Source organism: Dryobates pubescens, chromosome 31 (assembly GCF_014839835.1).
Source record: "Dryobates pubescens isolate bDryPub1 chromosome 31, bDryPub1.pri, whole genome shotgun sequence".
Classification (NCBI taxonomy): Eukaryota; Metazoa; Chordata; class Aves; order Piciformes; family Picidae; genus Dryobates; species Dryobates pubescens.
In genome coordinates, this window is record NC_071642.1 from 1,543,525 (window position 1) to 1,571,289 (window position 27,765).

The 27,765-nt window shown below is 60.3% G+C and overlaps 1 protein-coding gene across 3 annotated transcripts; it reads left to right on the plus strand.

Moving 5' to 3' along the window:
• Nucleotides 1-4,327: 4,327 nt before the first annotated feature.
• On the plus strand, nt 4,328-27,765 carry ZBTB7A (zinc finger and BTB domain containing 7A). 3 transcript variants are annotated; one of them, XM_054175264.1, is made up of 4 exons: nt 8,511-8,732; nt 8,863-9,049; nt 21,595-22,799; nt 27,258-27,765. In XM_054175264.1, the coding sequence occupies exons 3-4, from the start codon at nt 21,610-21,612 to the stop codon at nt 27,763-27,765; spliced, it is 1,698 nt and encodes a 565-aa protein (XP_054031239.1). In that variant the 5' UTR covers nt 8,511-8,732; nt 8,863-9,049; nt 21,595-21,609. The 3 variants fall into 3 exon arrangements, with proteins under 3 accessions (XP_054031240.1, XP_054031242.1, XP_054031239.1); XM_054175265.1 differs by lacking the exons at nt 8,511-8,732; nt 8,863-9,049 and adding an exon at nt 4,328-4,410; XM_054175267.1 differs by lacking the exons at nt 8,511-8,732; nt 8,863-9,049 and adding an exon at nt 5,977-6,280.

A 27,765-nucleotide genomic window follows, 5' to 3' on the forward strand; every position in this document is an offset into this window, starting at 1 on the left:
CCCACTTCCCACCACACAAATGACTCCTCTGCTCCCCCCAAGTGGGGCTCTGCCATCCCCAAGCCCTTCCCCATCCTGAGGAGATGATTGTTTGGATTTGGGGTGTGTTTTCCTCCTTTTGGGGCTGACAGTTGTCACTCTGGGCTGGTGAGTGACACCCCCTCTGCCAGCACTGGGGTCCCACCATCACAGCACCCCAAAACCCCAAATCCTCCTGCCCTGTTCTTCCTGGGTAAAGAGCAAAGGAGCTGCCCTGTGCCCCTGAAGGACACCACAGGCTGGGGGGGGGCTGTGGAGGGGTTCTGTGCTTGCTGGCTCAGCTCCTACCTGGCCAAGCCACCCTGGAGCCCTGGGGATGCTCCTCAGGGTTAATTGAAGTGGGAGGTGGGGAAGGGGATGGCTCCTAAAGCTTTGGGATGCTTTCAGTTGGGTTTGGTGCTGGGTGGAGGAGGAGGAGGACAAGGGGGGAGAAGCAGCACCTTGAGCATTTTGTTGGTGCAATTCCTTCTTGGTTTTATTTTGGTTGTCAAACTCGGTTATTTTCATCATGGGAAAGAATGAAACAAATAAAGGACACTTTACATTTAGAGGTGGTGGCCTCGAGTGACTTTTAACCGCTCTGCAGAGCTTGGAGCCCTGAGAGGTCCTCCCCGGCCAGGTTGTCCCTTGGACGGCAGGGACGGCACCGGGCGCGCCCGGGGCCGTCGGAGGTGCCGGCGGCTCTCGGCGGCGCTGCCCATCGGCTGCCTCCAGCGGGAACGGAATGGGATCGCCGGGAGCGGCCGCGACGGGTGCGGGATCCGAGCCTGCTGGGGGGCCTGGAATCCTGCCCAGGTCAACTGGGAAACGCTTGGGGGAGGAGGGGGTGAAAGATTTGGGAGCCTGCAGGATTTAGGGGTGAAAGGTACCAGGGGGCTGCGAGATTTGGGGGTGAAAGGTTTGGAAGTGAAAGATTTGAGGAGGAAACATTAATGGCTCTGAAAGGAGAAGATTTGGGGTGGAGCATTCAGGGCTGAGGAGTATTTAGAGGTGGAATATTTAGGGGGGGGTTGCAAGATTTGGGGTGGAACATTTAGGGCTCAGAAATATTCTGGGGGTGAAAAATTTGGGGGTCTGCAGGATTTGGAGGTGAAAGGTTTGGGGGGTCTGAATGATTTGGAAGTGAAAGGTTTGAGGATGAAACATTTATGGCTCAGAAACGATGAGGGGGAGAGGATGAGGGGCTCAGGAAGATTTGGGGGTGAAGGATTTAGGGGTCTGAAATGTTTGGGGTGAAAGATTTGAGGGTCTGAAAGACTCTGGAGGTGAAGTATCTGAAGGTTAAATATTTAGGGCTGAAATATTTACGGCTCTGAAATATTGGGGGGAGAAATATTTGGGGGTCTGAAAGGTTTGGGAGGTGAAATATTTTTTTGGGGGGGGTTCTGAAATCTTTGGGGGTCTGAAATGCTGAAGGGGGGAAAATATTTGCACCTCTTAAATATTGGAGGTGAAAGATTTGGGGGTGAAATGCTCTTCAGTATTGGTGGGGGTGAAATATTTAGGGGGGGGGGGTCTGAAATATTTGGGGTGAAAGAGACTCAGGGGGAGGTGAAGCTGAGCTCTGCCAGCCCAGGGCAGTGCTGGCAAAACCAAACCCAGGCCCAGAATTGACAAAGGATTTGCTTGTGCCCCACTTCTCGTGGCAGGGCTGGGCAGGGGGTGCCACTGGGTGCCCACCTTAGTGCTGTCCCAGGTGGTGGCACTTTGGGGGGGTGTGTCCTGGTTTTGCCTGTCCTGGTAATTTGGGGTCCCACAGGGTTTTGAGGTGTCTTGAGACCAGGCTAACCTCACTGTACCCATGGGAGCTGCAGCAGGAGCTGGGAATCAGAGAGGGTCCCATGGGGGGCCCTGGCTGGGGGTGGGGCACAGCAGGGGTTTGGGGGTGCAGGGGGAGGTGGGGGGCAGCACTCCCATCCTACTGCTTGTGTGGGACAGGGCTGGGGGCATTTGGGGTCCTGTCCCCCCTCCCCAGATGTACTTGGATGCTCTTCATGTCTGTGCTGTGGGTGGTTTTGGGGTGTCCCTGGCATGGGGATGGCTGTTGGGGAGTCGGGGGGGGCACGCTGGGGCTCCACCTCTAGGCAGGGGGCTCTGGGCATGACCCCAGCCGCGGCAGGGGGAAGTGAAAGCAGGCAGCGAGCCCTGGCCGGCAGTGAGCCCTGGCCGGCAGCGTGGGGCTGGGCCCTGCTTGAGGTGCAACCGGGGGGGGGGGTGCAGACCCCCCCCCAAATCTCCCTGCACCCCACCCTTCTCCCCCACATTGTGTTTGGGCCTGGGGTCCCCTCTGTCCCCGCTCACAGCAGGGGTTCTCCAGCCTGCCTCAGTTTCCCCACCTGCAGGATGGGGTTAACACCAGTTCCCCTCCCCTCCCCCACCCCGATCCATCCGGGGTCCTCCCAGGGCTCCCCCAGCGGGGGGGGGGGGATGTGGGGTGCGGGTGAAGCCCTCGGTGCCCCCCAAGGAGCTGAGTGGGATTTAAGGGGAAAAAAAAGGAAAACCCAGGAAAATCCGGGGGGGGTGGTGTGGATTTTGGGGTGGGAGCAGACGGCCCTGGGAGCCCCCCCCCGCCAAGGGGTGAGGCGGGGGGGGGAGGGGTCGGTCAAAGCGGTTTTAGTTTGTTTTTGTTTTCCCCTTTACTTAACATTTTTAACTTTGTATTGTTCACGATCTGCCCCAAAATGGTGCAGGGGGTGGGATCCGCCACCCCCCACCCCACCCCCCCCGCCCCCAGCCGCTGTTCCGTGTGGATGAACCTGGTCACCTGCAGGGACGCAGCCCCCGGGAGCTGTTCGCTCTGGAGCCGAATGGTGGCAAGAGGAGAGCTGGAGCTCTGGGCAGGGCTGGGGGCTGCTGTTGCTCCGTGTTCCCCCCACCCCCAACGCGCACATCCCCCTCCCCACCCCCCCAAGGCAGCCCTGGGGGTGGTGGCTCCGGCGGGTTTGTCCTGTCCCCTGTCCGTGCTGGGCTGGCTTCCAGCCCACCGCTGACCTTGGGTGTCAGTGTCCCTTCATGTCCCCTTCCCAGCGAGGGTGGGGGTCAGGGGACAGCGGGGGGGTACTGAGGGACGGGGGAGGGGTCAGCAGAAGGGTGACAGTAGGGGGGACTGGGGTGACACAGAGTGAGGGGAAGCTGGGAGTATGGAGAGGTGACCCGGGGGGGACACACGGAGTGGAGGGGGACAGGGAAGGGGGGGGACAGGGACAGCCCCGCAGCGTGGGGGGAGTGAAATGGAGGTGCCCCGGGAGGTGGTAGGTGCGGGGGGGGGGACACCGAGGGACTCTGTGAGGTGACAGGGGAGGAAGGGACACAGAGAGGGGCTCAGGGAGGTGGCAGGCTGGGGGTCTAGGGAGGGACCTTAAGGGGTGGCACACGGGGGGGGCTACGCTGAGGTGCTCCATAGGCTGACACGTGGGGGGGGGTGACACATGGGGGGCTTGGGGGGGAGCGGTATGGGTGGGTTCAGGATCATGAGGATATGTCCTGTGGGGTGACACCAAGCGAGTGGTGACATGGGGGGGGGGGGCGATGAGGAGGTGCCCTGTGAGGTGACACGCTGGGGAGGGGGTTGGGGGGGGGGCATGGGAGGATTTGGGATGGTGGGGACAGGCCCTGTAGGGTGACACGCAGTGTGTCTAGGGGGGACACGAAGGGGTCAGGGGTGCGGGGAGTTGCCCTATGGGGTGACACGAGGTGGGGGGAGCTGGAAGTACCTTGTGGGGTGACACACGGGGGGGTGGGGGGTGTGTGTGTGACACGCGTGGAGGGGGGGCGTGACACGCAGAGGTACCTGATGGGGTGACAAGCGCTGCGTGGGGGACACACGAAGGTGCTCCATAGGGTGACACGGGGTGGGGCTGGAAGTGCCTCGTGGGGTGACATGGCGGGGGGCTGGGGGGGGGCACGGAGGTGCCCCATGGAGTGACACGCGTGGGGCGTCGGGGGGGGCACGAGCGCTGCGCGTGGGGACACAGGAAGGTGCTCCGTGGGGTGACGCGGGGGGGGGGGGGGGAGGGGGGGCAGGGGGACACTCCAGGGTGTCAGGCGGGGGTCTGGGGCTGTGACACAGGGGAGCTGGGGGGCTCTTAAAGGGGCCCTGCCCAGCGCCGGGCGCTACGGGGCCGCCTCCCCCCGCCTTCCCCGGCTGTGAGGCTGCGCCCCGGGGCGGCGGGCGCGGGGGGGGGCGGCGGGGGGGCGGTGCGCGGCCCCTTTAAGAGCGGGGCGGCCCCGGCCGGAGCAGGAAGGAGCCGCATACGGGCCTCGGCGAGCAGCTCCCGCGGGGCGGCCAGAGCCTGCTCCGCCTGCCCGCTCGGCCCGGCTCGGCACGGCGCGGCCCAGCTCCGCTCGCTTGGCCCGCTCGGCCCCCGCCCGGTAGGTGAGGGGAGGGAGGCGGCGGTTTGGGGGGTAAGGGGGAGGAGGTCAGGCCTTGACGGGTCGAGGGGGGTGAAGGCCCGACCCCCGGGGGCAGCACCGGGGCTGGGGGGGGCCGTGTGAAGACGGGGGTCGTGGGGGGTCCGCGGGGCCGGGGGGGTGGCCCCCGCTGTCCCCTCCCGGTGGGCCCCCCCCCGCGGGCTGCATACGTTGTACTTGGCCGGGCCGTGCTGGGGGGGGTCGCGGAGGGGGGCTGGGGGGGGCGGGGGAAGGCCCCGGGGTGGGGGGGGCGGCGCGGGGGCTTCTGGGAGTTGTAGTGCCGCGGCCGCGCGGCCCTGCAGGTGCGAGGGGGGTGCGGGGACTCGGTTTCCCGGCGTGCCCCGTGGGGAGGCGTGTTGATGGGCAGCGGGCGGGGCCAATCGGGGCGCGCCCCTCCGCCCCGCGCACCCGCCCGCTCCTCGCTGCCCGGCCCAATGGCGGGCGGCGCGCGGGGTGGCCGAGGACAGGCGCGGCGGGGCCTGCGCCCCCCGACCCGGCCCGCCCTGGCCCCAGGCTTTGGCTCCCCCCTCCGCGGGTCCTGCCCGCCCAGACCTGCGCTGCCCGCAGGGGGAGACTCAGGCTCTCGCCTCTGCGCCCCCCGCCCGGCCTCCATTAGCGGTGGCCCGCCCGGGGGAAGGGGTGGGGTCGTGGCGCCCGGCCAAGGCTCCCTGTGGGCCCCCGCTGCGGGGGGGGGGGGCGGCTCGGCCCGGCCCGGCTCGGCTCGACGAGGCGGGGGTGAGGCGGGGGGGGCCTGGCTACTGGGTGGGGTCCCCCGGGGCGTGCGGCCTTGCCAGCCCGGCCTGCGCTGGGCCGACCCGTGCGGGGGCGCCGGGCAGGGCCGCTCCCTCCTTCCCCTCCCCTCCGGGCCCCCCCCTTCCTGTCCCCGAGCACCCCAAGGTCGTCCCCGCGAGGAGCCGACCCGGCCTGCCCCTGCCTTCGCTCGCTGGGGGGTTTGGTGGTTTTTGATGGTTGTTTTTTTTTTGCCACCTCTTCCTTATCTCCCCCCGGCCGGCTCCGCACCCACCCCCGTGCGCAGAGACGGGGGGGGAGAGGGAGGTCGGGCAGCCGGCGGCGGTTCGCAGTGATAATCCCCCACCCCCCCCCTCCGCCCCTTCCTCGGTGGTTGGGGCCCTGAAAGCCGTCGGCTGGGCCCTGCGTAGAGAGAGGGCTGCCCTGGGAGAGCCGTGCAGGATAAGCCTCTCTCCCCCGGGGTTGGAGCTGCGCAGCAGCGAAGGCCGGCGAGTTGCTGCGGGGGCTGTCATGAGGGGCAGCATCCCTAGCTCGCAGCGAAGGGGAGGCCTCGCTGCTCGGCTTCCTCCTCTTCACCAGCCCCCATCTCAGAGCTCTTGAGTTCAAGGTGCTGGGTCGGGAATCGCGCTGGCGCTTCAGGTACCCCAAGACCCTGTGCTAAGCGACCCCCTCACCCCGAGAGAGAGCGGAAGGTTACTGCCAGGGGAGCTGGCAGCAGTGCCTTTGTGAGGCTGGTGGCAGGAGACGCGGGCAGGGGCAGATTGCTGCGGTGACCGCGGGCTGGAAGCGGAGGCAAGCTGGTTGCTGCCCAAGGAAAGGGCTCTGTTGCTTGTGTGGTTTGAGTGGTGCGGGAAAAGCCCGTGGAGCGGGGCTCTGGCACCTGGGGCTTCCTCTCTAACCGGAGCTTTTAAATCCCGGCGTTCCGATGTTGAAAGCAACAGTTCCTGTTGTGCACCCGCGATCGACGTGACTGCTTGTGCCTCGCCTGCCTCTCCCATGTTCTCAGCTCCTGGAGACCCTCTGGCTCGCAGGGCGGCAGGAGGTTGGCCAGCACAAGTTTCTCTCAGCTCAAGGACTCTTGGTAAGAGTTTGCTGCTGCTCCAAGTTCAAGATTAGCTGTGCTCCCCGGGCTGCTAATTGACTTGGCTATCGAAACCATAACTTATATAATAAGGACTTTATGGACATGGGTAGAGAAGGTCTCTCTGCCTGGAAGAATTTTACAACCTAATGAGGGTTGAAGTTGTGCAGCAGAGCTAAAAGGTCATCCTGTTGTGTGCTGAGAAGCGTTGGGCTTTGGGGTCTGGGGGGTGTTGGGGGTTTTCTTTGCTTGCTTGGTGGTTTGTTTGGTGTTTGGTTTTTTTCAAGGAAAGGTTTGAGTTTTGAGTGTTTCTATTTCTGAACGTTTCTGCTGGTTCTGGTTGGAAGCTGCAGTGGTGTGGCCACTTCTGGAGGCTGGTCAGGAGGAGATGGTGCTGGCTGAGCTCTAGTGGTTTGCCGGAGATGTTGGATTTAAAGGACTTGGGAGGGGGGTGGGGAGGGGGCAGGAAGAAAGAGAGAGACTGGGAGAAAGAAACTGAGCAGTTTATTAGAGAGGAGCCTTTTCGTGTTTAATATTCATTCTGGCCCCTGTTCTGGCTTGTTCTGGTGGAAGAGGGAGTGAAGAGGCACAACCCAAACATGGGTGAGAGCTGGTGGGATTTTTCCACCAAGCCTTAATTGCGTTAGCAGCTCAGGGGAGGGTTTTGCAAGGCACAAGCTCTCCATAAACTCGGTGGTGAACGAAACTCCTTCTTTGCTTTCTGCTGATCTGCAGCTCTGCTTAGCTCTTGATGTTCTTTTTCTTTTGTAGCCTCTTTCCTTTCGGGTTTTTGCTCCCCTCTGCGTGGTGGCAGCAGGGTCTGCCGATGCTCTTTAGCCGTACCGTGGGCTAAATGAGGAGCTCTGCTCGCTGGAGGTGCTGGGTGGAATTAATGCGGTGTGTGCTGAGGGCGGTGGGGTTTGCTTTGTGTTTTGTGACTTTTAAAGCAGAATTGACAGTCGGGGTGGTTTTCCCGGCGTGAGAACGTGGATGGCAGCATGGGAGGAATTCAGAGCTCCTGTCGGGAGGCTGCCGCCGCGGAGCGGTTGTGCTTCCTTGGCTCCCTCAAGACCTCGTTTGGTGCCGGGCTTTAACTCTGCAGAATCGGCTCCCCCCTGGGTGTCCGACCTGAAACCTGTGTGAAATTCCTGGGCTGCCTTTGAGAGGGAGCCCGAACGTGTGAGAACTGTGGTTGCATCTTGATTAAAACTGACACTCGAGGGTTTTTTTTTCCCCAGTCGCAGGATGCTGCCTTTTGCTGGGTGAGAAGACTTCTGTGGCGAACAATTAGAGCCCTCCTCCTTATCTTGCGTAGTCAAAGCAGCAAATACTTGCTCTTAACTCTGCTCTCGACCAGCCTTAACCTCAAAGTTGAGGAGACTGGTTTCAAGCTGTAATTAAAAAGCCTTTTGACGAGCAAAAACTCAGGGAAAGGGAGAAAGCCAGGCAGCCTCTGGGATGAAGGGAAGCGTTTGTTGCCCGGTCCCATGACCCTTTGATCCCGACTGGTGCGTGTTTGTGTTCGGAGCTGCCTCCCCATCAGCCTTCTCCGCGTGTCCGTCCCCGTACCTGTGCCGGGAGCATCCCGCCGGGCCCGGAGGAGCTCTGCCGGGACGTCAGAGCAGGAGCAAACGAGGTCAGGCGAGCGGCGGGATCCTCCGCGAGTATCCAGGGAGGATTGTTGCTCGCCCAGCCTTCCGGGCCGTATCGGCTTCCCTCCGCCTTCATTCTCAGTTTCCCTGCCCCCCGCTCCCAGTGCTGGCTCCTGTGGCAGAGGCTGCAGAGGGAGCAAAATTCATTCTGTGCCCTGAATCCTGGTGAGGCTCCTTTATTTTGCCCTCCCCCCTCCCCGGGACACCCGGCCAGCTGAGGGACTTGTAAATCTCGCTGCGAGCTCGCTGGCCGCGGCGCCTGGCCGCAGGTGGAGCCGGGCGGGGGGGATCAGTGTCCCCTCGTAATGTGACAAGGTGCGAGAAACTGGAAACTGGTGCGAGCTGCCCCGTGGTTGCAGGTGGGAGCCAAGGCCGCGTTGGTGAGATGAGCTGCAGATCCCCTGGCAATCAGCGGCTTCCCGGCGCCGCCGCTTCGCCCATCCCCTAAGCAATGCCCCCGGCCGGAGCGCCGGCAGCGGCAGGACCTCCCCCGGCCGCAGCTTCCAGCGCTTCAGACTCGCCGCTCCCTGCGGGGAAGCTGCTGAGTGGTTTCTTTGCTGGCCCTTCACAGGGTCAGCACCTTCCCGACCCTTCTCCTCCCGCTTTGCACCCACCCGAGCTGCTGTGAGATCCTCTCCCTGCTGCGGGAAGGACTCTTGCCCTGCTTTCTTTTCCCCCCACAGCAGAGGATGCTCCCAAGTGTCCCAGCGCTGCGTTTTAACTCCCTCTTACCTGCTGTGCTCCCTATTTCCTTCCTGGTTCGTGCAGCTACGTATTTCCCACCGGCAGACTGGAAACCAGTAAGTAGTTGGCTTTTTGTTGTTGTTTGCCTGAGTGCCTGCCCAGCTCCGGTGCTGGGCAAGCATCGAGGGCAGGCTTGTAGCTACAGGTTGCTGCTCTCTAGTTACTGGGAGCCTCTTGCCCCGACAGGCAGGGTACACGCGGTACCGGTTCAGCCTTCCCTCCCTTCATCCCTCTGCTGCCAGCTCCTGCACCGAGGAGGGAAGGCAAAGAGCTCCATGGCAGGACAGGGAACCCTTCTTGCACCTTGCATGGAGCCCAGGATGCCAGGAGAAGCGGCCACAAACTAGGAATTGCCTAAGGGACTGCCCTGCTGGTATGCTCTGCTTGGTCACTAAACTCCAATCTTTGGCTTTACTTACCACCCCCCTCTTTTTTTGCCCCCCCCTCCCCCTTCCTGATATGGAAGAGGCTCCTGGAGGTGCCATTTGAGGCAGTGAGGTTAATGCTTGACCTCTGAGGTGGAACGTGGTGGGAGTGGGGCAGGAAATGCCAAGCTGGTTGCAGGGGGAGGACTTGGAGGCTGTGAAGGGGAACTTGTGACATGGCTGCAGGGTGGGAGAGAGGGACAGGTTGGTCTGGGGGCTTGGGGAGAGCTGGGTGTCAGGAAATGGACAGGCACTGGTGGGAGGCTGTGGGAATGGGGAGATTTTGAGCAGCTCTTGTGGTTCTCCTGGTTTTGGAGGTGGAAAGAAGCTGTGGCAGGGGAGGAGGAGTGTGGTGCACAGTGGGCAGCTCCTGTCAGCCTTCCTCGGGGCAGTGCTGCTGGGCACCTGGGGGAGACTTTGGCTGGAGTGGGGAGTGCAGGATTTGGCTTCTTGCTGGTCTGTGCCCTCCCTGGTCTGTGAAGAGGAGAAGGGGCTGAAAACACAACCTGTTGCAGCCCTTATTTTCATCCAGCCTTGGTTGGCTGGGGTGTGCCATGGGCCCACGGTCCCCACTCAGCCCTCACGCTGTGTGTTAATGCTGCTGGCAGCTTCATTCCTTCAGGAGGAGCCTTCATGGTAGGGGGATATCAGGCCCACCAGGGCCTTCAAGCTGAAAAAGAAACCTTCCCCTTCCATCCCCAGTGTCCTCCTAGGCAAGGGCTGGTCCTTCAGCCAGCTTTGAAACACAGCTTCACATTTTGTGTTGTGTTTTGTCTTCTCCCTTTTGCTTCTGAGGTTCTCCTGAAGCGTTGAGGAGAACCGAAGGGCTGAGTGGGGAGGGCTTCGTGTTCTGCAGTGTGGGAGCTCCTGCAGACCCCAGGGTGGTTTCCCAGGGAGCAGCTCTGTGGGAGCAGAGCCATCAGAGGGCTGTTGGCAGCAGGAGTGTGGGCACACTTGGGCTTGGCTTTGGCTGGGGTTTGTTTCAGCAGGCAGAACAAGCAGCTCCCAGCGGCGCTGAGGTGGCCCCGAAAAACCACGCTGGGACGCTGAGCAGGCTGAGGACTGCCTGTGTAGGCTGAGGGGAGGAAGGAGGCCTGGGAGCAGCTTGAATGTAGCTTTTTCTGGAGCAGAGGTGGGTTTGTAGCAGGGTCTGAAGGTCACTTCTGTCCTCCTTGGTGGTTGGTTTCTTCGCAGTGCAGAGAGCTGCCTGGAGGCTGGTGGTCACTCTCGGCCTCCTTGGTGGACAGTAGCTCACTTCTGCTCAGTGACAGCGCAGCACAAAGACCTCATGTGGTGGACCTGGAGCAACCACATGGAGAAACACCGATGCAGAGCCACAGTGCTGCTGCTGGAGGTCTTGAGGCACCAAACTAAGCCCCCTGCACGCCCCCAGGTCCAAGGGACGTGCGCTGGCCTCGGGTCCGTGACTCCGCAGGCTCGAACCAAGGCACATTCCTGCTGGATTAAATGCGGCCTCTGATGACAAAGGAGAAAATTGGCAAGGAGGGCTGGGTGGAGTAACCAGTTCAAGCTAACCTTGCAACACAAGAGGAGTTTTAGTCTGTCCTGGGTGTTGCTGTCAGTGGCAGAAAGGGTCGTGTGGGAGCCGCAGAGTCATGGAATCGCTCTGGTTGGAAGAGGCCTTTCCGATCCTGGAGCCCAACCATTCACACAGCACTGGCCCTCAGCACCACATCTACACAAAGCCTTCCAGGAATGGTGTTGATCCAGTGCAGCCTGGCTTTGGAGGGGTGACAGGTTTGGGAGGCTGGTTGGCTCTTGCTTTGGTTCTGGCTTGGCTTGAGCAGCTGCTGTCGTGCCACTGAGGTGTCCTGAAGTTCTCCTTCAGGGGACAAGGAGGAGGGCTGATGGTTTTAAACTGGAAGAGGGGGAGAAATTAAGCTAGGTTTAGAGTGTGCTGGTCCAGGGTGGCTTTGAGGGGGCAGCAGGTTGAGGAGGCTTTGTGAGGAGGCTGTGCTGATCCAGTGCAGGGGGGACAGGTTTGGGAGGTTCTGCACTCTGTTGATCCAATGCAGGATGACTTCGGAGGGTAGGGCAAGTTTGAGAGGCTTTGTGCCCTGTGTTGATCTGATGTGGGATGGTTTTGGAGGGGTGGCAGGTAGGGGGAGGTTCTGTAGTGTGTGTTGATGTAGTATGGGGTGATTTTGGAGGGCTGATGGGTTGAGGAGACTCTGCCCTGGGTTGTTGATCTGATGTGGGATGGTTGAGGAGTCTCTGTGCCTTGAGTTGATCTGGTACTGGACAGTTCTGGAGGGCTGGCAGCTTGGGGAGGCTCTGTGCCGTGGCCTCCTCTTTTGGGTGAGCTGTAGCAGGTCTGGCAGAGGCTGTGCTGTGGTGCTTGCCCTGGGACATGGTGGCAGGAGCAGCCAGCTGCCATCTCTTGGGGTCAAAGCCAGCTTCTGTTTTTTGCCAGTGGTTGATGCTGTGGTGGAAACTGAAGTGCCTGGTGAGGCTGTGCCATGCCCTGGAAGGGAGCCCTGTCCTTGGTGGGGATCCACAGCAGCACAGAGCCTCCCTGGTGTTTGCTCATCCCTCTCCTGCTTGCTTCATTGTGGAAGTTACCCAGAAGTGTCTTCAGAGACGTGCTTGGCCTCTTGTCTGGGTGGTGAACACCATTAGGCTTCCATCAAAGCCACAGAGCTTGTGGTGGGAGGTGCAGGGGACTTCCCCTTGGCCCCAGGCACTTGGGATGTGTTGGGAGTGGGCCCTGTGCACTGCCTGTGCTTTGCCTTCACTGGGCTTGGGTTCATTCTCCTGGTCAGCAGCAGGAATGCTCTCTGGTGTGGTTGTGTTTAGAGGTTGGAGTTCTGAGGGAATTATGGAGCCTGGATGGGAAGGAGGGGAACAGGGATGGGATTGAAGGGTCAGGTGGTTGGTCAGACCTTGGATCTGGTGTTAAAGCTGCTTGTCATGAGCCCTTTCCTCAGCAGCCCTTCTCCTTTCACTGTCCATGCAACTAGAGAAAGGACACACCTGGCCTGTCCCTCCTCTCCTGGACCAGCATGTGAGCAGCACTTCCATGCAGGCAGCTTTGGAGAAGGAAGAGCAGCAACCCCTCCTCTTCCTGGTATCCCTAACGATTTCCTCTGGCATCTCCTGAGCAGCACCACAGAGAGCAGCTCATAACCTCCCTGCTCCATCCCTGCTGCTGCTTGCTTTGCAACCCAGTGCTGCTGGAGGACTCTGGGAGCCTGGTTCCAGTTGCTCTTGCTGTGGTTCTGGCTTGGCACAAGTGGTCACTGTTCCACCTCTGAGGTGTCTTGGTGCACTTGTTCTTCACCTCAGGGGGCAAGGATTGGTGATGGCTTTAAACTAGCAAAAGGCACACTTAGAATGGAGAGAAGGAAGCCATTTGGTGAGAGCCTGGCCCAGGTTGCCCAGAGGTGGGAGATGTCCCAGGTCAGAGTGTTTGTGGCTCTGGCTGGGGATGTCCCTCTGAGTGCAGCTTGGACTGGATGAGCTTTCAAGGTCCCTTCAGCCCAAACCATTCCAGGTTTCTTCCCACAGTAGCAAGGGCTGGGAGGGGGCAGCTGTTGATGCTGGAATGATTCATAAATGGGTTGAGGTGTCAGATCTAAATTGGTCTCTTGGGGCTACCTGCCAGGGTTTGCCTGAGGATGCAGGCAGATGACTGAGTCCCAAACCTGTCTGTCCAGGAGCTGCTGGGCAATGTGTCACCATGAGAGGCTTGGTGGCCATCCCTCCACGGCCTGCTGTAAGGTGGCCTTGGGACTTCTTCATCAGAGTTCCTCAGTGCAGCTCTTCCAGCCTGATTTGGATGCTCTGCCAAACCTCTCAGACCTCTGCAGGCTCCTCTGGGCACAGGATGCAGCCTTCCCCAGTGAGGAAATGGCTGGAGCCTGGGGGAGGTTGTCTGTGCTCTGATCAGCCTCTGTGGCCAGCCCCAGAAGAAGAGAGGAGAGAGAGCACCACAGCAAAGCCACCTCAGCAGTGTTCCTGGCTCTGAGGGGCTGGGAGGGCATCTCACAGAGTGGTAGGGATTGGAAGGGAGGTCTGGAGATGGAGTCCAACCCAGAGTGACCTGGAGAAGGTCACACAGGAACAGGTCCCAGGTGGGTTTTTGGATTGCTCCAGAGGTGGAGACTCCACCACCTCTGTGGGCAGCCTGCTCCAGGGCTCCAGCACCCTTAAAGAAGTTCCTGCTCATGCTTAGATGGAGCTTTGGGTCGAGTTGTGCCTCTGCTGCCCCTTGTGCTGTCACTGGGCACCACTGAGCAAAGCCTGGTCCCACCCTGCTGCCCCCCACCCTTGAAGCATTGCCCAGCAGTGATGAGATCCCCCTCAGGCTCTTCTCCTCCAGACTCAAAGCCCCAGTGATGGTTGCTGCTTCCTTTGAACACCATGGGAAAGCAAAGCTCTTTATCACTTGTCCTGTGATGCTTGTGGAGGGTGTGAGGGGTGTTCAGTTCCAGTGCTCCCTCCAGACATCAATGAGAGCAATTCCCAGATACTTCTCCTGCCAGAGTTCCCTTGACAGCAGCAGCAGGATGTGGGATTCTGCTTTCCTGGCTGCCCCTCTGCACTGCTGAGGCACAGCAGATCTCTCTCTGGTGGTTGAGATGTTTCTTCCCTGGAGTGCTTTGGCCCCTCTAAGGTTCACAGATTGCATTGAGTTTGAAGGGACCCTCAAAGGTCATCTTGTCCAACTCCCCCTGCAGTCAGCAGGGGCATCTCCAGCTGGAGCAGGCTGCCCAGGGCCACACTGAGTCTGATCTTGAATGTCCCCAGGGATGGAGCCTCAATCATCTCTCTGGGCAACCCATTTCAGGGTCTCCCCAGCCTCACTGTGCAGAGCTTCCTCCTGATGTCCAACCTGAGCCTGCCCTGCTCCAGTTCCAAACCATTGCCCCCCAGCCTCTCCCTACAGGCCCTTCTGAAAGCCCTGCCCAGCCTTCCTGTAGGCTCCCTTCAGATACTGAAATGCAGCTCTAAGCCCTCCCTGGAGCCTCCTCTGCTGCAGGCTGAACAATCCCAGTTCCTGAGGGATGTGCTGTGGATCCCTGCTGAAGGATTGCTTTATGGGGTGGATTTCCTTTTACCTTGGGCAGCTGCTTGGTATGAAAGTGTCCTAGAATGAGGGTTGGCTTTGTGCTGGAGCTTCCTATGCTGCCCAGGCACAGATTTCTAGACAGCAGGGAGAGGCAAACCTCCCTGGCAGGTTGGACCTGGCAGCAGCGTGGAAAGCCCCAGCTGGTTTGCTTACCTGATAGTGGTGCGGGTTCATCGGGTTGGACTGAAACTGAGGAGCTCAGGCTCCCTTCTCAGCTGTTGTCACAGCAGCTTGGTTGTTCTTCCACTTCACCTTCAGCTGGAAACACAGAAGCAGAAAGCTCTGATCTTTGGAAGGATCAGAACAAAACAGCTGCCCTGCTTTGAGGAACCGGTGGAGCAGTGGCTTGGTCTGAGCGTGTGACCCTGGTGCCTGGTTAGAAACCAACCTGCCTGGATGTGTTCCTGTGTGACCTTGTCTAGGTGAACCTGCCCTGGCAGGGGAGGTTGGACTTGATCTGCAGAGGTTCCTTCCAACCCCCACCCTGCTGGGGCTCTCTGAGTCCTCATGATGTGGTCAGCTCCGGTGCCGTGGATCCGGCGATCAGAGCTGGGTAACAGAGTCCCTGCCTTCAGCTGGGGGGCTTGGAGGGGGCTGGAGGGGATGCTCCTTTGCAGAAGACAGAGCCATATTGTCCACAGAGAGGCCACAGATATTTGCAGGATGCTGCCTCTGCTCTGATCTCTTCCCTTCAATAGCTGCATGATCCTGGTCAGGCCCCGGGAGTCCTCTGGTGGTTCACCCCCGCTGCGAGGGGCACTCCAGACAGAAGAATGCCTGAATTCACTCCTTGCCATTGATGACTCAGTTACCTGCTGGACACAAGAGATTCCTTCCCATGCTATTAGCACAATGTAGATGTAGTCAAAAACAAAAGTCAACCTGCAGGGGCTTCCTCTCCACAGCCTACTTCTGCTTCTCAGGTCCACATAATTGGGATAGTTTGGCCCTAAACTGCCCAGCAGCACATTCCTTTCAGAGAGCAGTTGAATTTTAACAGCACTGGAGAGTGGTTGAAGGCCTTCAAGATCCCCTTTGCTTCTCCTGAGCTAGGCAAAGCCCCCTCCTCCATTTCCTCCTGCCTACCATCTTCCCACCTTCTTTCTCCGGCTTCGTGCTGCTGCGTGCGAGGTGTTTCCTGATGCCTCCACATAGTTTAGGGTGGATCCTGGGCAGAGAGAGACCTGCTCAGGCTTGTCCTTGGGATGTTGCTGAGCTTGGTGTCAGCAGAGATGATGGCTCAGGCTCCATCTGCGTGGCCTGAGAGCTGCCTTTTAGAATGGGAGAATTGTTTGGGCTGGCAAAGGCCTCTGAGATCAGCCAGTGCAGCCATTGCCCTGGCACCACCATGGCCACTAAACCCTGGCCCCAAGTGCCATGGCCACACATTTCTTGAGCACCTCCAGGCATGGGGACTCCACCACCACCCTGGGCAGCCTCTGCCAATCCCTGACCACTCTGGCAGCAAAGAAGTTTTTTCCTCATCTCCAACCTAGCCTTCCCCTGGGGCAATTCCAGGCCATTTCCTCCCCTTCTCTCACTGATCCTAGGGAGAAGAGACCAACCCCAAACTCATTCTGACTCAGGGAGTTGTAGAGAGTGGGAGCAACTCAATTTCTCGGCAATAATCACCTTGTGGGCTCCACCAGGTGGGTGTTTGGCCTTCTGCAGCTCAAGGTGCCCAAGGCAAGGAGATCACAAGGTGTTAGGCTGAGTTCTGTAGAGGAAAGGCACAGGGGCAGGGCAGGCTGCTGGGAGAGAGTTCTGGCTTGATGGCCACGATGGTCTTGGGTCAGTGGTTGGTCCTGATGATCTTAGAAGGCTTTTCCAACCCAAACAATTCCATGATCCTGTGACACCTCTCACTGGAGTGGTGCCCTGCAGCCCTTTTTGGGTGGAAGAGGTGATGACAGTTTTGCCTTGCAGCCCTGAGCAGGTGCTTGGTGTTGCTCAAGCTTCTGCTGCGAGCTGCTGGAGTGGGTGGCAGCTCTGTGGGGAGAGCAGAGCCCTGCCTGTGTCAAACCATTCAGGATCTCCTCTGGCTGGAGAGCAGGTAGAAAACCTCCTCTGTTACCTGACCAACCAGATGTGACTTAGCTCTCCTACACCTGATACCTGCACGCTGCAGAGCCCTGGGAGCTGCTCAGGTTCCTCTCTTCCCCCAGACGTGCACAGAGGAGAACAAAAATCAACCCAAAAGCCAACCCCAGCGAGGGTCTGTGGAAAACTTGTACTGAAGGAGTGTCCTGTCAGCACCTGGGGTTGTGATCCCATCTCCCTGTGGTCCTCATTTGAATGTGAATGTTGAATTCCAGAGCTCCAGTAGGGGTTGGGTGACATCCTGCTGGACTCAGGGGAGTGAAGTGCAAGCTCAGGGGTTTCGGTTACCTCTTGGCTCTGCTCTTCTGCAGCTCCACCGCTGGGGCTGGAAGGTGTCAGGTGATGGCCTGAGCATCAGAAAATAACCCAGCAGCAAACTGCAGTGATGGTCCTGGTGCTGCACCAGCTGGGTGTGGAACAGCTGAGCTTGCTGTGAGTGGTCCTCACAGAATCCCAGTGTGGTGTGGGCTGGGAGGGACCTCTGGAGATCATCCACTCCAAGCCCCCTGCCAAAGCAGGGCTCCCACAGCAGCTTGCCCAGGAGCTCATTGCCCAGGGGGGGGTGGAAGCTCTGCAGAGCAGGAGACTCCACAGCCTCTCTGGGCAGCCTGCTGCAGGCCTCCAGCAGCCTCACACCAAAGAAGTTTCTCCTCCTGTTCAGGTGGAACCTCCTGGGGTCCAGTTTGTGTCCCCTGCCCCGTGTCCTGTCCCTGGGCTCCAGTAAGCAGAGTCTGGCCCCAGCCTCTTGCCCCCCACCCTTCAGGTCTTGCTGAAGGATCCCCTCTGGGGCTGCTCTTCTCCAGGCTCTCAGCCCCAGGGCTCTCAGCCTTGGCTCCTCACAGCTGCTTCAGGCTCCTCAGCAGCTTTGTAACCTCTGTTGGGCTCTCTCCAGTAGTTCCCTGTCTCTTCTGAACTGTGGGAGCCCAGAACTGGACCCAGTACTCCAGATGTGGCCTCCATAAGAGTAAAGACAGAGGGGAACCTCTCAGCCTTCTGGCCCCACTCTTCTCTGTGCACCCAGGGACACCTTGGTGCCTTCTTAGCCAGGAGGGCACAGGGGGAGCTCCTGAATCATCGTCCCCCAGCACTCAGAGCTCTGCAGAGCTGCTCCCCAGCAGCTCCCTCCTCACCTGTGCTGCTGCAGGAGCTTCTTCCTCCCTCGGTGCAGGTCCCTTTGCTGCTTCTCCACGAGGTGAGGAGCTTCCCACCTCACCCAAGCCTTCAAGAAAAGGACCAAGTAACATTTTTCCTGCCTGGAACTGGGGCTGCACTGGGGCAGAGGTGGGGAGCTTGGAGTTGGCCCAGGCTGGTGATGGTTGGGAGCACACCAAGTCAGCTCTGGGTGTCAGTGCCAGGTCTGTAAATAAATGTGAGAGCTCTGGGCCTGCTTTGGAGCTTCCTCTTTTCAGCTGCAGCATATTTCAAGTTGATGGCATCCCCTTGGTTGCTCCGGGTTCCTTGTGAGGGCTGCAAAGATGTCACATTTCACCTCCAAAGCAGCCTGGGGTGGCATCTTTGCAGCCCTGCAGAGCCAGCCAGTCTGGGACGACGAGTGGCTGATGCCCTCCTTGGTGGGGTGAGGGCTGTGGAGAGAGGAAAGAGCTGCCTGGGGAAATCCAGGTCAGTAGTTGAAGCTCCCCCTTGGTGGCCCTCTCCTCGTCAAGGAGGGGTGGCCTTGCTGCAGGCCCTGCTGGTGGTTTTTTGTCACTCATCACCTGGCTCTTAGGACCTGTCCAAGGGGATTGCTGCCATGATTTGTCTGCTCCAGGTGGGGTTTTCATGTGGCACCTTGGTGGACGGCTCCAGCTCTGGTCCCTAAGTCCCCGGGTGCAGGTTTTTAACTCTCAGACTGCTTAGCCCCCTTAAAAGAGTCTTTGAAGGGCTGAGGGGAGGAACCTGGTGGTCTCTGGCTGTGGCCATCTTGGGGGGGGGTGGGGGAGGCTCAAGGCAGCCTGGCCAGCCCCTGACCATCCTCTGCCACCACAGCTGAGGGACACAAAGGCCACGTTGTGCGAGGAGAATGGGTTGCGAAGTTGTACAACTTTCCATGCCAGCCCTCGGCAGTCTCATGACCCTGCAGCCGTTCCCACACTGTCCTGCTGATTGTCCTGGCCCCCTGCTTGGGGAGGGGAGGGGGGGATGGGGAGGTGACCTTGCCTGCGTGGCCTGACTCGCCCCCCCTGCCCTCCCCCAGGCCCCCTTGGTGCCTGCAGTTGGGCACTGCAGCCGACAGAGCCTGGCTGTGTGGGGCGCGAAGCTTGGGCTGCGCAGGAGGCTCTGGCGTGAAGCTTCCAAAGGCTTCAGGTGTGGGGAGGGGGGAGGGGAAGCTTAGTGAAGCATCTGCTGGGGAGGGGCTGGGGGAGGGGACCTGATGTCAGAGCTGGGGTGGGCAGAGGGATCAGAGCCCCTTTGGGGAGCAGTGTGCTGTGGTGGCTCAGGCTGGGGGGCACTGGGGAGCTGTGAGGCTGTCCTGGTGGGAATGGGACAGGCAGTGGTGAGGCAGCAGAGGCCCCCCTGGTGCGCCCCAGTGATTTGGGATGCCAGGGATGCCCTTGGCCCCCATGTGGCTGTGGTGACCTTGCCCAAGGTCACACCTGGAGCTGGTGGCTGAATTTGGAGCAGTGTTTGGTCACCTGGTCCTCAGCCATCAAAGAGCCTTTTCCTCCCTACCAAGGACCTCGTTTTAAGAGAAGGCATGAAGTGACTTCGGGTTTAAATCCTGCTGCTGTGGGGGGCCAGGAGCTGGCTCTGGGGTTGGTGCCCTTGCTCTGGGCAGCTTGGGAAGCCACCTTGCTTCAGTGCTTGGTCTTGGTGGCAGTGTTGAGTGATAGAAGGAGAGGAGGTGGCCTGAAATTGTGCCAGGGGAGGGTTAGGTTGGACATGAGGAACAATTTCCTGCCTGCAAGAGTGGTCAGGGATTGGCACAGGCTGCCCAGGGAGGTGGTGGAGTCCCCAGCCCTGGAGGTGTGCAAGAAACCTGTGGCCATGGCACTTGGGGCCAGGGTTTGGTGGCCATGGTGGGGTTGGGTTGCTGGTTGGACTGGGTGATCTCAGAGGGCTTCTCCAACTGAAACCGTTCCAGGATTCTATGACCTCTGGCAGCTCAGGAAGCTACCTTGCTTTGGTGCTTGGTCTTGGTGGCAGGACTCCCACTGGCTGCCCTGTGCATCCATCCCAGCTCCTCTGTGCCTTCCCCAGCCTCGTGCTGGCTGTGCTGAGTCTGAGGCTGGTTTGTGCATGAATGTTTAATGCTGAGGGCTTCCCCTCAAATCGATGTTCCACAGCCTCAGCCCCACCTCAGAACCACCTTCTCCTGCGTTTTCATTGGGTGCAACACAAAGGTGCAGAGGTTTTGTTCACGTTCCTTCCACTAAGGAGGCTTTTGAAAAGAAAGAAAGAGGCAGGGCTGGTGGGAGAGCTGCAGCTGAGGCCACAAGCAGGGTGGGTGCCTGTGCTGGGAAGCCAGCCTTGTGTTGCAGCCTGCTCGCTGGCTGCCTGTGCTGCTTTGCTCTGCTGGGAGCTGCTTCCTCCACAATCACTTCTGGTCTGGAGCAGCTCCTGACTCATCCAACCTCCCCCCTGCCACTGCATGGAGCAGGCCACTTCCTGCTGTGCCTCAGTTTCCCTGGGGACTTGGATACTTTCCCCTTGTGCTGAGGGTGTTGTGATCTGCATCATCTGCGTGTGGATGTCTTGGCTCCTGCTGATGCCAGTGTTAGAACCATGAAGGTTGGAAAAGACCTCCAAGATGGTCAGGAAGGGTGTGGGCATGACTCTTCAGGACATGGTTGGATGGCTGTGGGGGTCTTAGGTTGAAGGTTGGATTTGATGATCTTAAAGGTCTCTTCCAACTGGAACAGCTCTGTGAATCTACCCAACACCTCCACGGCCACTAGACCCTGTTCCAGAGTGCCACATCTACCTCCAGGGATGGTGACTCCACCACCTCCCTGGCTCCACTCCCTGACCATTCTGGCAGCAAAGAATAGCTAATATCTAACCTAATATTCTAATATCTAACCTAACCTCCCCTTGCACAGCTGGAGGCCAATCAATCCCCTATTGATTGGCAGGCAGACAGTGCCTCTGTGGTAAGGAGCAGATGGGTTTGCTGCTTGAGACAGGAGGGAAAAAGGATTCCTGATTTGGAGCATCTGAAGGCTGGGCCTGGGAGGCCTTGTTTGGCCCTGGTGCCCTCCCTGCTCCTGGGGAAGGTGCAGTGGTTGCTGTGGGTTGAAGTGTTTAAGCTCAGCTCTCTGTAAACTGCCCTTGGCAGCAGGCTGGGGGGGGGGGGTGTCACAGCTCCCTTTTTCCTACCCCTCGGTGCCCTTGAGTGCTGAGCTCACTGCTGTGCCCTTTCCAAAGGACACTCCCTGGCAGCACCCTGCCTGCTTCTCTCCCAGGAGTCCTGGGAGCCCAGCGGAGCGGTGGGAAGGTTCCCCAGCACTGACTTGAGTGTGTCAGGAGCTCAGCTGGGCAGAGCAGGGACCTTCCCAGTACAAGTGGGATTGGGAAATACTCCCAGAGGTGGACTAGGGTCTGCTGGTGAGGCTCCAGCCTCTCTAACCCAACCCCGGGCATGCCTGCCAGCTTGGTCCAGATGCCGTCTGGCTGCGTTAACCCTGGGCCTTGCCAAGGCTTGCCAGCTCTGGCCCAGATCCTTGCTAATTCAGCTGTTCTTCCAGCCTCTAGCTCGAGAGCTCCTAGGCTGTGTCCCTTCTCCTTCCCAGCGTGAAGGTAAGCATGGGGCAGGCAGGATGGTGGTGAGGAGAGGCATGGAGCACAGTGGAGCTGCCAGCACTCAGCGTGGCACTGCCTGGCGGTGGCAGCCAGGTGCCTGCTCAGTACCTTGGGAGCTCTGCTGAGCACCTTGATGCCATCCAACAGCCCAGGCCCCCTGTGACTCACTCTCACTGTTCTCACCTTCTCTCCCCCCAGCCTTTTGCATCAGCAATGGTGGAGCACGTTGGAGCTGCCAGCGCTCAGTGTGGCCCTGGCTGGTAGTGGCAGTCAGGTACCTGCTCGGTACCCTGGGAGCTCTGCTGAGCACCTCGATGCTTTCTGGCAGCCCAGGCCCCCTGTGACTCACTCTGACTGCTCTGCCCTTCTCCCTCCCCAGCCTTTTGGATTGGTGATGGTGGAGCACATGGGAGCTGGCAGCGCTCAGTGTGGCCTTAGCCGGTGGTGGCAGTCAGGTGCCTGCTCGGTACCTCGGGAGCCCTGCTGAGCACCTCGATGCCTTCTGGCAGCCCAGGTCCCCTGTGGCCCGCTCTGACTGCTCTCCCTTTCTCCCCCCCCCAGCCTTTTGCATCGAGGATGGCGGGTGGCGTGGACGGCCCCATCGGGATCCCGTTCCCCGATCACAGCAGCGACATCCTCAGCAGCCTGAACGAGCAGAGGAACAACGGGCTGCTGTGCGACGTGGTCATCTTGGTGGAAGGCCAGGAGTTCCCCACCCACCGCTCCGTCCTGGCGGCCTGCAGCCAGTACTTCAAGAAGCTCTTCACCTCAGGGTTAGTGGTGGACCAGCAGAACGTGTATGAGATAGACTTTGTGAGCGCGGACGCCCTGTCGGCCCTGCTGGAGTTCGCCTACACCGCGACCCTGACCGTCAGCACTTCCAACGTCAACGACATCCTCAACGCCGCCACCCTGCTGGAGATCCCGGCGGTGAGGGATGTTTGCACGGATCTCCTGGACAGGAAGATTCTGGCCAAAAATGACCAGATGGATACAGTAGATCAAATTGATCAAAGGAACCATCTCAGAGCAAAAGAGTACCTGGAGTTCTTCCAGAGCAACCCCGTCAACGGCCACCAAGGCAGCTTCCCGTGGACCAACCCAGAGTTGAGAGACCTTCAGAGACTGAACTTCCGAGGCCAAGAGGAGGAGGAGGAGCCGGACTGCAACGGCTTAGACTTCTACTCTCAAACCCCTCTGAACGAAAGACCAAAGGCGAATGACTGTGATCCTGACAGCAACCCGGCCATGTGGCTGGACAGAGAGGAGGAGGAGGCGGCCTCCGGCTCCTTGTTTTCACCCTCTCAGAACGGACATTACAGCGGCCGGAGCCTGCCCACACCGGGAGAGGAGGAGGGGACCCTGGGGGGACCTCTGGACCAGCAGGAAGCCGGCGACTCCCCCAGCTTCGGCGCGGCCGGGGCGGAGGCGGAGGATGACGTGCGGGAGGTGGACGGGTTGGCTGCCAGCGCCCTGCTGCAGCAGATGATGAATTCCATGGGCAGGCAGCAGCTCGGGGAGGACGAGCGCAAGGACGACGACGGGGTCATGGATTATTACTTGAAATACTTCGGCAGTTCGAGCGAGGGCGACGTCTACCCGTCCTGGTCCCAGAAGGTGGAGAAGAAGATCAGGGCAAAAGCATTCCAGAAGTGCCCCATCTGCGAGAAGGTGATCCAGGGGGCTGGCAAGCTGCCGCGCCACATCCGCACCCACACCGGGGAGAAGCCCTACGAGTGCAACATCTGCAAAGTCCGATTCACCAGGTGAGCTCTGCCGCACCGAGCCGCCTCCTGCCTTCCCCAGGGGCTCTGGCCGGGCTGGGCTGGGCTGCTGACATTTTTATCTTCCCTTGCATGACTAATTTCCATCCCAGCAGGCGAGCTGGAGATGCAGGCCAGAGTTTTCCAGGGAGGTGAAGCCTTTGGGTGTTGTGTCTCTTGAGGTGGTGTCTCAAGGGGCCTGCCTCGATGGCCAGTGCCACACCGTCCCCCTGTCCTGAGCTGATGAGCTCTACTGCACCTCTGGCCTGACCCAGGCTTCTGCAGAGGCCAAATAATGTGGCTGGTGGAACAGAGCTGTGGCTCGTGGTGTTTCCATCGTGGTTGAGGAGCCCAGGGTGGAGGTGAGAGTCTGGGGGCCATTTAGAAATGGCCTCCCGGGGTGACCCAAGCGCTGGTGGCCACCAGTTGGGTTGGGAAGAGGCTGAAGCCCCATCAGTCGTGAGCCAGGGTGGGCTGAGCGCTGGCTGTCCCCAGCACCACACACAGCCTGGTGCCTGGGCTCAGCTCCCTGGGGGCGGTCGCCTGGGCGCTGTTTCTAATCAGGGTTCCTCCATCCTTCCCTGTGCCACGGGGACGCCGAAGAAAGGAGACATTGTTTGGCTTCCTCCAGTTCAGCCTCGCAGCAGCGCCGCCTCCTCGGCCTGCAGCCTCCAGGGCCGAGCCAGGGTGGGGGTCTCACCCTGCCGAGGGGCTGCAGGGGCTCCCTGCCTGCCTGCCTGCTGACACATCCTGGCCTCTGCTGCCTTTGCTTCCCAGAAGCCTCTTCCCTGGGGGACCACGGGGCTGATCCCCACCACAGGCAGCCCCTGGCCGTGGCAGGTGGCTGCGGTGGGAAGCTGCCGGAGCCCGGCCGTGGGCAGGAGGCCGGATCCTGCCCCACGGCGCCGCCGGCCCCCTCCCCATGGCGGTGGCCGCACCCAGCCCCACGTTGGGTAGCTGAGGAATGCAGATAATGGCTGGGGGCAGGATGCCAGCCTCCGCCGCTCCCCCAGCAGCGCCCGGGCCCTGCCACGCGGCACCTCCCTGCCCCACACCGGATCTGCCCCACGGCTGCCGGGGGGGCCCCCGGGTGCTGCACCCACTGCCCTCAGCAGGTCCAAGGTCCTCGCTGGGAGCGGGAGGATGAGGAAGCGCTGCCAGGCCCTGGCAGCCATCGGCACCCGGGGTGGGTGGTGGTGCTGAGGGGCAGAGAAAGCGTGGGGCGTTTGTGGGACGAGGGCAGTGTGGCGGTGCCAGCTCATTGCTTTTCCATCTCACCCTCCTCTGGTGGGTTTCAGATGCAGACCTGTCTCAAGGGAGGTTCTTCTCCCCCTCTGCTCTGTCCTGGTGAGGTCACCTCTGGAGTCTTGGGTCCAGTTCTGGGCTCTCCAGTTCAAGGACAGGGAACTGTTGGAGAGGATGATGAAGGGCCTGGAAGATTGTGTGATGGGGAAGGGCTGAGAGCCCTGGGGAAGAGCAGCCCCAAAGGGGATCTGATCAATGTTTATATATCTCTGGAGGGGGGAGAGGGGGCAAGAAGAAGGGGTCAGGCTCTTCTTGGTGCTGCCCAGTGACAACACAAGGGGCAATGGGCACAAACTGGAGCCTAGGAGGCTCCACCTCAACATGAGGAAAATCTTTGCTGGAGGCCTGGGGCCGGCTGCCCAGAGAGGTTGTGGAGTCTCCTTCTGTGGAGACTTTCAAACACCCTCTGGGATGTGTTCCTGTGTGACCTGCCCTGGGTGCCCCTGCTTCAGCAGGGGAGTTGGACTGGATGATCTCCTGAGGTCCCTCTCAACCCCCTCCCCTCTCTGTGACTCTAACAAACCTCCTGTGCCACCAAAAAAGCCCAGGCCCCTCAGGGGAGCGGTGCCTGCTCTCGAGGGAGGTTTTGGGGGGGAAGGCAGGAGGACAAGCTAGGCCTGTTCGGCTCGGGGTGGTTCCCTGCCACCCCCTCTCTGGGTGGGGACCCTGGAGCCGCTTTTTGCTCTCCTGTGCTTCCTGGTTGCTCTGCCTTGGCAGGGGGAGGAGCAGCAGCTGCGCTCTGATCCTTTGCTGGCTGAAAGGCCGAGAGCTGAGGTCCAAACTCAACGTTTCTAACCTTGGAGCAATGAGAAGAATTCAGTTTTCAAAGCTGTGTTGTGGATGTGCTGCTGCCTTGCTCTGAGTGAGCCACCCCCTGCCCAGCCCCTCGGGAGCTGTGTTAGGAGCAGAGGTGGACACATACTTGGTGTTTGGTCCCTTTAAGGTTTAGGACTTCCTGGAGCCTCCTGCTGCTGGAATTTCCCCCACGTGGGAAGGAGAAGGTGCCTGGGCCCAGCCATTTACAGAACCAACGAATCATTTGGGCTGGAAAAGACCTTTATGATCATCAAGCCCAAGTGTTAACCCAGCACTGCCAGGGCACCACTAAGCCATGGCCCTCAGCACCACCTCTCAACAGCTTTTAAACCCCTCCAGGGATGGAGACTCCACCACTGCCCTGGGCAGCCTGGGCCAGGGCTTGACAACCCTTTTGGGGAGGAAATTGTCCCTCATGGCCAACCTAAACCTCCCCTGGTGCAGCTTGAGGCCATTTCCTTTCGTTCTGTGGTTCCTTGAGAGAGGAGACCGATGCCCATCTGGCTCCAACCTCCTCTCAGGGGGCTGTAGAGAGCAATGAGGTTCTCCCCTCAGCCCCTTTTTCTGCAGCCTAGACACCCCCAGGTCCTTCAGCTGCTCTTCACCAGCTCTGTTCTCCGTACCCTTCCCCAGCTTCAGGCCACTGCTGAGGTACCAGGAGGAGCATTTTCTGTGCAGGAGAGCTGAGAGGGATGGGACCTGACCCCTCACCCCCACCCCAGCCTGGGATGCTGCTCCTTCCTGCTCCTCACTGCCTGGCCACGCACTTGGGGCCTGGTGTTTCTCCTCCAGGAAGCAGCAGAGGCTGTGGCTCACGTGGCCACGCTGGCCCCCAGCCCAGCTCCTGTGCCTGCCTCCCCCACGCTGCAGCTGCGCAGGGCCTGCCAGCAGCATCCTGGGACTGGGAGATGCTTGCCCCTGTCCTGGGCAGCGTTCAGCCTTGTGCCAGGCACTGCTCAGCCCCATACTGGCTGATGCTCAGCCCTGTACCAGGTGATGCTCAGCCTGTACCAATTCTCAGCCCCATACTGGGCAATTCTCAGCCTGGTACCAGTGGTCAGTTCCATACTGGGCGATGCTTCACCCTGTACTGGATGAGGCTTAGTCCCATACCAGGCCATGCTTGGCCCCATACTGATGCTCAGCCCTGTCCTGGGTGATCCTTGACCCTATACAGGGCCATTCTCCACCCCATATCTGTACCTGACCCCACACCAGTCAGTGCCCAGCCCTTTACCAATACCTGACCCTGCAGCAGTCAGTGCCAGGCCCATACCAATACCTGCCCCACAGCAAGCACTCCACGCCCAGCCCTGCACCACTACCTACCCCTGCCCCAGCCAACACCCAGCTGCTGCCGAGCCCTGCGTTTGCCTCGGTGCCAGTCAGGGTGTGATGCCCCTGGGTGTGCCATGCCCCTGTGCGCATGTGCTGCCCCTGTGTGTGTGCTGTCCCTGTGTGTGCCATGCCCCTGTGCATGCCATGCCCCTGTGTGTGTGTGTGATACCCCTGTGCATGTGATGCAACTGTGCGTGGGCTGTGCCCCTTCATGTGTGCCATGCCCCTGTGTGCCATGCCCTTGTGCATGTGATGCAACTGTGCGTGGGCCATGCCCCTCTGTGTGTGTGCCATGCCCCTGTGTGTGCGCCATGCCCGTGTGTGTGAAGCCCCTCTGTGCTCCATGCCTGTGTGTATGAAGCCCCTCTGTGTGTGTGCCATGCCCCTGTGTGCCATGCCCCCCGTGTGCGTGTGCCATGCCCCTGGGTGTGTGTGCCATGCCCCTCTGTGTGCCATGCCCCCCTCTGCGCGTGTGCCGTGCCCCTGTGTGCCATGCCTCTGTGTGTGCCATACCCATGTGTGTGTGCCATGCCCCCTGTGTGTGTGCCGTGCCCCCGTGTGTGTGCCGTGCCCGTGTGTGCCATACCCCTGTGTGTGTGCCGTGCCCTTGTGTGTGTGCCATTGCCTCTGTGTGTGCCGTGCCCCTGTGTGTGTGTGTGCCATACCCCTGTGTGTGTGTGTGCCATACCCCTGTGTGTGTGTGTGCCGTGCCCCTGTGTGTGTGTGTGCCGTACCTCTGTGTGTGTGTGTGCCATACCCCTGCGTGTGTGCCGTGCCCCTGCGTGTGTGCCGTACCCCTGTGTGTGTGCCATACCCCTGCGTGTGTGCCGTGCCCCTGCGTGTGTGCCGTACCCCTGTGTGTGTGCCGTACCCCTGCGTGTGTGTGTGCCATGCCCCTCTGTGTGCGCGCCGTGCCCCCGGCTGTGCGCGCCCTGCCCCCGTGCCCCCGTGCCCCGCGCGTGTGCCGAGGCGTGACGTGCGGGCGGCTGTGCTCTGTCGCAGGCAGGACAAGCTGAAGGTGCACATGCGGAAGCACACCGGGGAGAAGCCCTACCTGTGCCAGCAGTGCGGCGCCGCCTTCGCCCACAACTACGACTTGAAGAACCACATGAGAGTCCACACCGGGCTGCGGCCCTACCAGTGCGAGAGCTGCTTCAAGACTTTCGTCCGCTCCGACCACTTGCACAGGCACCTTAAAAAAGATGGATGCAACGGGATTCCATCCCGGAGGGGGCGGAAACCCCGGGTGAGGGATGCCGGAGCTCTGCCGCCCACCCCGACGGGGAGCGCCGAGGATGGAAGTTTTCAAGCCGGAGGAGAGAGTCAGGAATCAGAGGACACCACCCTGCAGGGGACCGGGCAGGAGGAGCAGCAGCAGCACTTTGAGGAGAATTCAAACAACGCAGAGTCAGGATTGAATGTAGCAGCAGCAGCAGGAGGAGGAGGAGGAGGCGGCGGAGGCGGAGGAGGAGGAGGGGCTGTGGAGGGTAACACGCAAGGACTCTCCTAA

Coding starts and splice junctions, on each gene's coding strand:
- ZBTB7A (XM_054175265.1), top strand. CDS start 21,610: ATGGCGGGTGGCGTGGACGGCCCCATCGGGATCCCGTTCCCCGATCAC. Junction 22,800..27,257: donor TGCAAAGTCCGATTCACCAG/GTGAGCTCTGCC, acceptor GCTCTGTCGCAG/GCAGGACAAGCTGAAGGTGC.